The sequence below is a fragment of the Cydia splendana genome, chromosome 10, assembly GCF_910591565.1.
Source record: "Cydia splendana chromosome 10, ilCydSple1.2, whole genome shotgun sequence".
NCBI classification, from domain to species: domain Eukaryota; kingdom Metazoa; phylum Arthropoda; class Insecta; order Lepidoptera; family Tortricidae; genus Cydia; species Cydia splendana.
In genome coordinates this window covers 9,254,290-9,267,474 of record NC_085969.1, presented here as the reverse complement: position 1 = coordinate 9,267,474, position 13,185 = coordinate 9,254,290, and the positions used below count along the sequence as shown (strand labels likewise).

Genomic DNA, 13,185 nt, shown 5'->3' with positions numbered 1-13,185 from the left:
TTACTCGAAAAGGTTCAAAAAGCTTTTTTAAGATTCTTGTACAAGAAATTGTACGGGTATTACCCGTTTCTGTACCCAACCAAATACTTGTTAGGGACCCTCGGTTATAACTCGTTAGAGGTCAGGCGAAATTTTTCTTTATTGACTACGGCTTTGCGGGTTCTGCGCGGCGAGTTAGACTGCCTAAAGCTGGTCTGCCGTCTGGTACGACTGTTTGTCGCTGACGTTCCCAGGATAGGTCTCAGGCCCCGCCGACGCGACTTATTGGCAGTGCCGGCGGCTCGCACTGTGTCGCGTAAGAACTCGCCACTTCTTCGTGCTCTCACATTGTTGAATGCGCTCCTGACATCAGCTACTAACTGCGATATGTTTGCGTGGCGATGGACGGCTGTGTGCAGTGAATGTTTGAGGTATTGTGAGAGGATGGATGATAGTCGTTGTTCAACTGTAATAATTTAGTCAATCTTATACATATATGTATACTGTAATCTAAATGTAACTACTTTCATGGCGCATTAGTTATACACTGTAATGGCATGTAAACGTGTTTTCAATAAATAAATAAATAAATAAATAAATAAATAAATAATTCATTGACATAATGTTTACCATCGACATTTACTTACGTTTACGTTTCTAGGGGCAACCACTCAATTACGTCAATAGGGGATATTACTGCAATGTTCTGCCGCCAGAGTGCAGCACTACCGACTCTAGTAAATTCATAGACTAACTTATACATACTCTGCCTTAAACTGTTTTTTGACAAGCTCGCCATACAAACTTAGTACCGGGAGTACTTTCTCACCTTGCAGACAGAACATACGCAATGCGACGAAAATAAAAAAATGCTTTAAAATTGCTGACAACATGACAAAAACAATCTACGTAATCAGTCGGGTTCGTTTCTTGCCCACCAAGCCAACTCTATACTTGCTTTTAGGTGTGGATTATGCTACAAATAGTTCATTTGTTATTAATAACTAATGCCTATAATCTTAACCGTAAATAGAGCGTGCTTCTGTTAATCGCCAACAATCACCTACTTTTCATGGATTAGTGCACGTATTGAATAGAGATTGGTGTAGAAACTGCGCTCAATGCTCAATTAAAACTGCCAAATTATACTATTTAAAGTACATTTTGGTTAAACTTGGAAACAAGTTAAATTATTTTACTCAATTAATTGCATATAGGTACTCCGAAAATTGGGATATGAGCCGACATGAGCGGATGACCTAGAGGTCCTGGATGGTCATGTGATTATGGCGCTAGCCACGAATGCTGCAGACGTCGATTCAAATCCGGTCGCAGCCGCTAGGGGTTAGGTCACTTTTCTTTAAGTATATTACTTACGTCTTTCGGTTTATCAACTTTTAGGTTAGGTTAACCTTACAGATGCTGTTATATATATTCAAACTCCCGAGCATGCCCCGATATGCTCCTGGCTGGTTTTATATTTTTATTTGTAATAAGTTTGATTTTTATTTTAGGGTAACGTATATATCCGTTATCTTATTGTTGCAGTTGCATTCCCTATGCCTTCGTCTACACGATACCTATGAAGTGGGCGAGCCAGCCTGTGCCACCGTTGTTCATATTCGTTACAAATACAATTTTCACATAATTATCATCGCTGGTATAATCCGCTGGAGTCTCATCGCAATACGTAGATATTATGTCTCCGTTTCGTTTAACCAGTTTCACATAGTTTTCGTTACACGCAGCCCCCATGTCGAATATTGAGAAATGTAATCTCAGTTTAGTACCGATAAGTGTTTCCAATTCCCACTCACAGTTGTTCTTCTGACGGTAGGCATTTGGATACAGGGGACTTGTCACTAGTCCGTACTCGTTTTGCATTTTTCCGCCGCAACCTTGTCCTTTGTTTGTTATAATATAATTTAAATCGTAGCCAACGCGATCACCGTCTACCTGGTGATTATGCAAGAGAAGGTACCTTCCAGTTGAAAATACTGCTAATTCGGAGTCGTAGTCCCCGGACACTTTGACTAAACTTTTTGAGGTCGTCTTATCACCATCGAATATTTCCAAGTATACGTTTTCATTCCAGTAATCGGGATTAACAGTAATGAAATAAGCAGATACAGTATAATTCTCAGGAGCTGTAATTAGCGTGTAACAATCTTTTTCAGTTTCTTCGGTATCTCGTCGTGATGCTCTAATGCGGCCTTGTGATTCAGTGTAGTTTCTACCACAAAATTCAACATGCGATACTTCTATTTCGAACCCTCTATGTTGTTTAGAATCGAAATCAGGAGAAGTATGTACATTTATAACAGTAGTGCCATATAAATAATAATCCCCTGAATTGTGAGTACCGCACAGTTGTAGTTCTTTTGGTAACGTTAATGCTTCCTCAAAGTAGTAAGGTGTATCAAATACGTCTCTATTTCCATGTTCTTGAATGTAATCTGAGCCCAGACTAAGGTTTCTTGGGGAATTCTGGCCAGATATAGTAAGTTTATCTGCTGTACACTGTTTTCTGTCAGGGTCGCTAGGTTGAAGGTCTAGTTGATTAATCTTTACATGAATTGCTCTGTAAGAATATTCAGACAACGGCATAAATTCATAAACACAATTTAATCCTCGGGGAATGGAGCCCGTTTGGTAACCTGGAGAGCGTATAACCAGCTTTTGCGTAGATACGGAGAAAGTAGACTGACCGCAAACATTAGGAATGGCAGTTAAACGAACCTTGAACCCCGAACTGTTAATTTCACCATCCGTCGAGAGCCTAAAGCTCATTTGGTTTCCGGACGAAATTGCTTCAGCTGGTGTTGTATGACCGCAATAAACACCAATTTGCGTACTATCTGGATTTAACCCATCCCTGATTTCAACAAAGTCACAATCGCACTTACTATATCCCAAAGCTGTTTGGTTGACATTCTGGCAAGGGGCAACATGAAAATTGATGAATTCTAGTTTGATAACTCGGTCATCTGGTGCTGTTACGGACCAGTGACAATCCAAGAAGTTTTCGTAAACACTACTACTATTTATGAGTGGAGATGAAAACGTTTCAGATAATGACGTTTCTGTCAAATTGATATATCCACCGCAACCAACAGATTCTCCGTAGCTGAAAAAAATACCAGCTTTAAATCCCTCATAGTTGACACTTCCGTCCGTTACGAAGTGTAAGAGCATTTTACTACCAGTGCCCCTAAAAACGGTGTTTTCATTTTGTAGGAAACCGCAAGTCTTAATTATACGATTGTTATAGTCAAGTAAGTGTCCATTAAATAATTCTATGTAATCGTAAGAGCACGAACGCCCTTCAATCTCTATGGTGGTGAATTTTACAATGACGATTTTATTGGAAGGAGCCTCGATAAACCACGTGCAGTTCAAGTTTCTGTCATAATTCTCACCTTCACCAGATGATATGACAGTAGGTTCAGTTACATTGCCACCACAAGAAAAAATCGAATACGATAGTTTAAAACCTTTTCTCTGGATGAATCTGTCAGTTCTAAATCGAATTGATATTTTGTCTCCGTAACGATTAGATGTCGGCGTTTCCGTTCCGCAGTATGTATTATCAGAATAATAATACATGTTATCAGCAGAAATAGAAACGTTATCATAAGAACATTCCGGATAGGTCCCTTCAAGCTCAAACTCTAGGAATTTTAATGCGATTTTCTGTCCCGGAGCTGAAATTTCATAGCTGCAATCTAATGATGGCATATAGTTATCAGGGAACCCAGGGCTGTACAATATTTGTTGTTTTTCTTTGGCTTTGTATTTACCTCCACAGATTGGGGTCCATAGAGCTTTGAATCCGTCTAGATTAGTGTTACTGTCTGTCCGTAGAACTACTTTCATCCTGTTGTTAGTAGAGTTGTAAACGGGTGGCAAATTGCGGCCACAGACACGAGCTATTTCTGTGTAGGAATTATCGTCCCAGTCGTAAATAATAACCATATCTTTTGTGCAGTTCGGTGTGTCTTCTATAACGAAGCGATCTATAAAATGCAAAGATACTCTATTGCCTACGTCAGCTTCTATTTCCCATGCGCATTCTTGATTTTCAATGTAATTCTTGGGATAATTGGGGGATGTAAACATTCTATCATACCTGTTAAGGTATCCTCCACATTGGTGGTTAACAATTTCTGCCATAACTTTAATGGAAGTTTTGTTTTGAATATTTGAATGGTATTGAATATAAATTTCTCTAAATGATAAAACTAAATCAGTAGTTTGAATTTTGTCTTTACAGTAATCTCCAATAATGGGTTGATAAGTTTCTAAGCCTTGACTAATTTGAATAAACTCATCAGAACAACTTAATTTAAATGAACCTTCAAGTTTGATTTTAATCCTATTTCCTGAAGACCCTCTAAGTATCCAGGCACAATCTAGTGAATCATTATAATTATTTGGCACGTCTAGAACATTAACAGACTCCTCTCCTACTGTTACTACACCACCACAAGGTTGTAATTTCCAATCTAGATGAAAGTTAAGAAACGTTCCTTTATTTTGAGTTGCCTTTAAGTCGATACTATCTGAAGGTATACGAAATTGTAAGTCATTATTACCGCAGAGTTCTCTTTTGAATATGACATTTTTATCAGCCATTACGGCGTTAATACTTAGTTTTGGGTCACTATAGAGGCATCGAGTTCTAGCAAAAGATGAATTGACTTTAGCATTGATTAATAATGTGCTGTATTTAACATTGTCAATATTGTCACTGTCATCATATTGATCTATATCTGCAGTAATATATCTGCGATAGCTCCAATCGCAAGAGTAGGATCTGTTCAAAAGTGGTGAAGCTAATTCGCCGGTGTCGCCCGTTAAAGTACCGCCACATAATGTCGGTTCATTTGAGCTGAACTTTGCTTTGAACCTGTTATGTTCCGAAGATAATGGGGACATTATTATATAAATAGCAAGTTTATTTCCAGATGATTCGAATATTTTCGACGGATTCAAATCTTTGTTCGTAATGCTTTGGACTAAAGTTTGGAAACGGTTGTCATTGTAAATTGCTATTCGATAAGTATCCGTACCTAAGTTGTAATCCTCGATCTCTAAACGTACTCTCCTGGATGTATCAGGAACAGTGATGACCCAATAACAGTAGTGCATTGTGGTTTTTCTAGGATATCCAGGAGTCATTATGTAGCCTTCTGGTGTTGTAATGGGTCCTCCACACATGGGTCTGGACGAATTGAATGTGAACCGAAATCCTTTTGAATCTGGATTGGCATAATAAGATCTTTTACCAACATAGTATTTAATGATAACCTCGTTAGAAGATGTTTCGATAGGTGCGTAAAAATCTTCTGTGTCCTCATTGCAAAATGTTTTTAGTGTTGTGTTGTCCGATATTCTTACATTTGTATTATATTGGTTTCCAATGCCGTCTGTAATAGTGACTTTAGTAGCGCATAAAACTACGGATTCGGGTAAATCTATAGTCTGTGGTTTCAGCTGGAAAACATAGCCTGGATATCCTGTTATACGCCATTCACATATTGTGCCCTCGCTAAGCGGGGTTAAGTGAGGAAATCCGGGCGACGACACTTCTCCTGAATTAGCAACTATCGTTCCACCGCAAACATCGATCGATACGTTAGCTTTCAGACCACGGTTCGGGATATCACTTTGAGTGATGTATCTGATATATAGGCTGTTGCTAATAGACTTGATGGATCCAGGTTTGTCATAACAATATCGTCCTATAAGTGGAGCTATACTCGATACACCATTTCTAACCTCAAGGGCTTCTTTTCTGCAATCAGTGTCGTATTTTAAATCAAAGTCAGAAAAATCTACTCTTAATATTTCTCCCACAGGACCGCTAAAAACCCAAACACATTCAGAATATGGTAGAGGAATGGAGGGATAGTTTGGAGTACTGAAGACCTCCCAGCTATGATCGGCATCTAATGTGGAAGTCACTCCGCATTCTATGTTTTTCTCTTCATAGTGTAATCGAAAAGTTTGCACTTGACCTTGGTTTCGCATGCTATTGAAAGTTACAAAGAGAGCGTTACTTGACGTCTCGAATTCTTCACGCTTTTCATGAGGGTATCCGCAGTATTTACCACTTCCTAAAAGAGGGGCTTCCTCAGAATCGCCATTACGAACTGTAACGTATTTATAACAGTCGTTGTCTCTATTAGTAATGTTAAACTGCTCAAACTTGAATTTTATTACTCGGCCTGGGCGAACTTTAATTCTCCACTGGCATTTTATGTTAGGTAGGTATCCTTGTGATAATTCTTGCCAAGTGACTCCGATTTCACCTGAGGGTTCTGATATATGACCACCGCATTTTGAAGAGACGTGAGCTTGGAAACCCTTTTCAGTCATCGAGTAATCACTTTTGAAAATCAGTTTCATAAAAGAAGTGTCAATGTTGATGTTCCGGGCTGCTTCATTTGTGCATAGAAATTCTTTTATGGGTTTCCATTGCATCCCGGTATCTGAGCCCATTATGGAAACGTAGTCAGCAAAACAATTTGGCCTTTCTTCAAGCTGAAAGTCAAGGAACTCCAAAGCTATGTGTTGGCCGGGTAGAGATTTATATACCCACTCACACATTAACTCATCAGCGTACGGCTCAGGGTAACCTGGAGACGTCACGGTGACTGTTTTCCCTGGTCGTATTAGTTCAGTTATATTTGGACTACCACAGTTTATGGATTCTGGAGGTTCGGTCTCACTAGAGCTTTCAGCCCATCGGATGTGAAATATAGATCCAGTGTTAGAGTTGTCTAATTTAAGTTTAATAAATACAACATTTCTGGATGTTCGAACTTCCTGTATTCCGATCTGTATACCGCAAAGCTCTTGCAGAACCGGAGCACTATCATCAAATCCGTCGTATATTGTCAAATGATTTGAGCAGCGTGTTCCATATGTATGTATTTCAAGACGATCCACGATCAGAGATAAAGATTCACCTGTCGACATAATTCTCCAAGCGTATTCACCTGTTCCTTCATATGAAGCAGGATACAACGGAGAAGATATCTCACCACTCTCTAAACCGGTGATTTCATTTCCATGTAGAAAACCGTAATGCACTAGAAACCCATTTCCAGCATTCTGACTGTCACTGTGGAATTTCATATATATTTTTGTTGCTGAAGTCGTATTTGTTGGTATAACGTTTCCACAATATACTCCTATCAATTGCCCGGCTCCGTTATTTTCTCGTAATTCGAGATAGTCTTCATTACAACCTTCAGAAAATGCCAAATCGAATTTTTCAAACATAACGTACACCTTGTTACCCGGTGATGTTCTTAGGATCCATTCGCAGTCCGCACTACCTGGGTATGCTAGGGGATAGTTAGGTGAAGCTATTGTGCCCTGTTCCGAAGTATAGGATCCTCCACAAGCATTACTTAGACTAGTGTAGTGAGCAGAAAACTGACCAGTGATATTATTGGTATAAGTGCCTAGTTCAACGGTGAGTGCACTTCCTTGACTCACTATCATTTGAGGTACTTTATTACCGCAATATTCACCAATGACAGGTCCGTAGTCATCATTTCCTTCCAGAACTCGAAGGTAGGAAGAAGGGCAGTTTCTATTACTAACGATATCAACATTTTTAGGAATTGAAATGTGAGTTATGGTAAGTGTAATTTTCTGATCAGGTTTTGGCGCTACTAAAGTCCATGTACAACTTCGGTTTGAGTGGTTTAAGTATTTATCACTAGTGATAATACCGTCAGACTGAGCAGTGATTAACGCTCCGCAAGTCATAGAAAAGTTAGCCTTGAAACCTTTAGATGTTCCGTAACTGTTGGACACGAACTGTACAGCTACTCTATTAGAGTTTGATATATATTTAGTAACTCCAGACCTAGGGCATATTAGCTTAGAATAATTTTTGTTACTAATATATATATTTGAGCCTTCATAAATCTTGATAAAATCATGGCAGTCGTCATCATTGTCATTGTCAAATGACGAGTATAGGTCAATGTCCAGAAAATTTATTTCAATACGATGGTATTTAGGAACAGAGATCTGCCAAGTACAGTCTGTGTCGGTGTCATAATTTTGGGGATAATTTTTGGACATAAACATTCCTGTCGGCGAATTAAGTCTACCTCCGCAACCAGTTTGATAGCTGCTGTATAGAGATTTGAAATAAGCTCCCCTAAGATTCGATTTTTTGACGTAACGTACCAGCAAACTATTGCTGTTTGATTGGATTGAAGAAGACTGACGGCGGCACAACTTTGTAATCAGTGGGTAGCTCAAAGTTGGTCCACTATAAATTTCAATGGCATCAGTCGTACAATTATTGGTTTCCGTTAAATATATATCCGTAAATGTCATAGTGATCGTTCTGCCAAGGGGTGCTTGTAATAACCATTCGCATTCCATCTCTTCATCGGACATTTCATTTATATCGGATGACAATGTCCCATACGATTTTTGTAAAATCCCTCCGCAGCCTTGTCTCACCCACTCCAATCGAAAGCCGGTGGCTGGCATAAAACCGGTTGTTACTAATTTAATTTGCAAAACGTTACTCTTAGTTGTGAATGCAGCCGGGATTGTGGATCCACAAAGCTTTTGAGAAAAATCACTATCAGGTAATTGTCTGGTTTGTAAGTAATCTTGACTGCAGTCATCTGATATACGCATGGTTTCATGTTGAGGCCAACCCCAGGACGGATAACCTCTTGTCGCTGTAACGCTACCGTATACCGGAAACCTCCTGATGAATGATGACTTGTAGATGTCAAAATGCGTATAAGTCACGTTAATTTTGTGTCCTTTTGGAACGGTAATAGTCCACAAGCAGTTTAAGTTACCCTTATACTTGCCCGGGAAATCAGGACTTTCCAAAACACCGTAACTGCCAGTTATATTGTTGTTACAAATAGTATTGTAGTTAAGATAAAATCCTTTGCTACCAATGTATATATCTGACCTAAATTTAATGTAGGCGTAGTTCGAAGACGTTACTATTTTATTTACAGAAGGTGACATTTCGCAGTACCGACCTAAAGTGGGGTCGTTTACCGTAAGACCATCGAATATTTCAACGTAATCGTCCCTACAATCCGGTGTCCGTTCTAGATCTAGATCGATGAAGGAAATTTGAATCCGTGACCCAGGATTAGTTACAACTTTGTAGAAGCATTCTGCGTTATCGTTATAGGTCTGTGGATAGTTCGGCGAAGATATCGACCCAGACGAACTCGTAAGCGTGCCACCACAACCTGTGATTGTACCGTCCCATTCAATTTTGAATCCTCTGCCTTGTAAATAACCGTCAGAATGAAAATGAAGAGAAATGGTGTTACCAAGAGATTTTATAGTCTTGGATTGGAAACTTCCGCAGAACTTTCCAGCTGGTGGAGAGTTTTCTGACGCACCGTTTTTGATTTCTAAAAAGTCACCGCTGTCACAAGATCCTCGTAACGGTATTTCTAGATCAAACTGAGATATATTTACAATAATTTGTTGACCAACAGGTACTGTAATCGTCCAAGTACAATCACGATTTCGTTCATATAGGTTGGGCCATCCTGGCGAATATATGTAGCCGTGAGTTTTGATATAATTTCCACCACAATGTAGTTTCGCATCTAAGAAGGAATACAGCACGGAAAAACCAGTTTTTCGTATACTGACATCTGAATGGAACCTCAGCATTAAACGGTTAGTAGTAGAAGTCAGGGCCGGCGGCAGAGTGGTACCGCAGTACTTCTGCGGATCATCATTCTGATTGGTATCATCGAACTCAATTATTTCTAGATAATCACTTTCACAGTCATCCATGTCTTCCAAGTCAAATCTATTCCATGTTAGTTTTACAAGAAATCCTTCAGGAGCTGTTAAAATCCAAGTACAGGTTTGGTCATTTTCGTAGTTCTCTTTAATTGATTTTGGATGATTTATAAGTCCAGTATTATCTCTGTAAATACCTCCACATTTTGTGTCGATTGTTGTGTAATTTGCGTAGAAACCAGTGCCAGAGAGGCTCATGTCAGAAGTGAACTTAATGTACATGAAATTATGAGTAGATATCAATGTGGGTGGCATGTGCTCTGAGCCTCCGCAGTATCTGCCCATCGAAGTTGCGTTTGCATCAGGGCCGTCACGTATTTCAACATTGTCGTAGCGGCAGTTATTATCTCCAATTTCCTCGAGATCAAAATCTTGGAAAGTTAGTATAATCGCTTTACCTGGAATGGTACGGATGACATACTCGCATACTCTATTTGCTGGGTAATTATTAGGGTAATTTGGCGACTTAATAACACCGCTATCTCCGAATATTGTGTGTTGGCAGACGGATTCGTATATTATTTTAAAACCTTCTGAGGCTACGTTATAGTCAGTATGAAACTTAATAAAAAGACTATTAGATGAAGATATAAATGAGGTTTTTGGATATGTATTACCGCAGAATTTGCCATACAGTCTCGAGTCGGGCGAAGGTCCATCATAAATTTTAAGATAGTCATACCTACAATGAAATGAGCGTTCTAACGCAAAGGATACAAATGTTATACGGATTTTAGTGTCTGGGCCAGTTTGAATTTTGTAGTCGCATATTAAATTATGTAGATATGTGCCATTGAATGACGGAGAGACGATTTCTCCTCTGTTCATAGTGTACATGCCGCCACATCCCGGGTGTCCCTCGGTAGGAGCATATGAAATTTGAAAGCCGTTTCCGGCCCCGTACGCATCAGAATGGAAGTGAATTAGAATATCTGAGCCAGCCGAGTGGATGGGCGCGGGAAGGGTTGAATTACAATATTTAGCAAGTAGTGGGTCGCTGCTGTGTTCTCCGTCATAAATAGCAATATAATCAAAACTACAGTTAGAATGCTTTTCTATATCTAGTTCATAAAAATGCAATTGTATTCGTTTGTTAAGATTGGTTTGCAAGTGCCAGTAACAATCTCTGTTAGGAGGATATTTGCCGGGCGAACCCGGGGAACTGATACGTCCATGTTTAGTCGCATCTATCTCGCCACCGCAAACCGGGGGGATACTAGTCCAATGCAAAGCAAATCCGTCTTTATTAATTGAACTATCAGATATAAACCAAAAATATAAATAATTATGACTAGAGACTATGGTACCTCCTTTCGGAAATGTACTCCCACAAAACCTCCCAATAAGTTGACTTGCCGAGGTACGACCATCGTGTATTTGCAAAAAATCGTAATTACAATCTGGATTGTCTTCTAAATTGAATTTACTAAAGGTAACATTAATAACTTTTTCAGGAACTGTACGGATTACCCAAGCGCATTTGGAGTCGTGAGTATATGAACTATTGTGCAAAGGATAGTAAAGGCTACCTTCTTCATTGTCCAATATGCCGCCGCAGGTTCGGACTTGAGTGTCGCACAGATCGCCGGTATATTGCGCCAAGCATTCGCACCTGAAGCCGTTAGTCATGCTGGAATCCTGTCTGCACACTCCGCCGTTGTAACAGGGGTTGCTTGCACAGTGGTCAGTAGGTGCGTCGCAGTGGGCGCCGCCGTAGCCATCGTAACAGATGCAAGTGTACCCTTGACGTAGAACATGACAACGTCCGTGAACACACGGATTACTTTCGCAGCCTTGGGTAGAATTGCCTCCAGTAGAAACGTAGCAACCGTGGGGCCCCACGCCGTCGCCTGCCATGCCGGCGGGACACACACATGGACTCGTCTGACCAAGGAAACCAGGGTTGTCGATGCATTGGGCCGAGGGATGACAACCGCCGCGGTTGACGCTACACGTACCTTTCCAGCTGCAGGTAACTCCGTCTCCAATATAGCCGGGTGGACAATTTCCGCATATACGAGAGCCAATAGTATTATGACATGTGACTAACGGGCTGCAGCCACCGTTTGGGATTGTCATGCATTCATCAATGTCAGAGCAAATGTAGCCGTCACCGTCGTAGCCGGTTGGACAAGCGCCGCACCTGAACGATCCCGGGGTGTTGATACAGTCGACTCTTGGGTTTACGGAGCAATGAATTCCTTGGCTGGGATCGCACTCGTTGACGTCTATTAAACACGCGGAGCCAGTGTCGTTTTGCGTCCATCCTTGATTACAGAAACATGTGATACCAGTTCCGGTTTTTCCTTCAACGCACGTTCCATGGCCGCATATTTCATAGTTACCGCCAGAACAATCTTTCTGTTTTCTAGTACAATGGACGCCAAACCATCCAAACTTGCATTGACATTCATACGATCCAGGTTTATTGATACAAGAGGCGCCATTCTGGCAGCCCAAGTCTGTGCCGGCAAAGTTACGGCATTCGTTGACATCCACATCGCAATCGGTCCCTTCCCAATTAGATGGACATAGGCAGTGGTAGCCTCCCACCAACGTTAAACAGGTACCGCCGTGAGCACATGGATTTGATTGACACGCGTCTCTCGTCAATGAACTGATCTGGGCTTCGAGATTAGAAATTCTTGTGATCATTCTATTTGTTCTTCTCCATATCATTGACATGTTCGTTTGACGATTATTTGTCGATATGCTATCACGGTTCTCTAGGTTGTCTAATCTGCGTAATATGTCAGATATATCCGATCGATAATTACCTGTATCATAATTTGAAGCAGGTCCAGAAGGTACAATGCTAGGAGAACTGCTCCGGTTGAAGGCAAGCAAGTCTGTGTCGCCGATAAATACTTTCGACCTGGGACCATTAGGGAGTAGATATATATTTTTGTCCAAAGCCGGCTGCAGTATTAAATCGCCATCTGAAGTCTTGATTTTGGGTCGGTCTTGATAAACTTCACAGTCGAGGAGCACAACCCAAACGGTTAAGAAGAGACATTTTATAAGTAGAGCGGACATGTTGTCCCGAGTGACCGGAGGAGCCGCTGTGACTGACTAGCATGCGCCTCTCTTGATGCTGACATTGTTGACACGGGGGGCGTTACCCGCAGCTGGTGTAAAGATCTTATCACTGGTCCGCCCCTTGATGATTATATAGTTTAGGCCATGTGGTTCCAGAAACATCTAAATATAACAAGTTGAACTTTATTTCGTTTGACTTTCAGACCAAAATATAATATGTATTGTATTTGGTCAGGCGAACGGTTTTATGTTGCATTTATTTTGACCAGCGGGCGCAGCACGGTTCCATTTTTATCGTCTATCACTATGCGCGTCCCTTTCGCACTTACTTACTTG

General features: G+C 40.6%; 1 protein-coding gene across 1 annotated transcript; it reads right to left on the bottom strand.

Annotated features, from left to right (window-relative positions):
* Positions 1–1,500: 1,500 nt before the first annotated feature.
* On the bottom strand, positions 1,501–12,974 carry LOC134794228 (cubilin-like). Its single transcript, XM_063765968.1, has one exon. The coding sequence runs from the start codon at positions 12,844–12,846 to the stop codon at positions 1,549–1,551; it is 11,298 nt and encodes a 3,765-aa protein (XP_063622038.1). The 5' UTR covers positions 12,847–12,974; the 3' UTR covers positions 1,501–1,548.
* Positions 12,975–13,185: the final 211 nt, after the last annotated feature.

Excerpts from the sequence above, each read along its gene's own strand:
- LOC134794228 (XM_063765968.1), bottom strand. The coding sequence starts at position 12,846 with ATGTCCGCTCTACTTATAAAATGTCTCTTCTTAACCGTTTGGGTTGTG.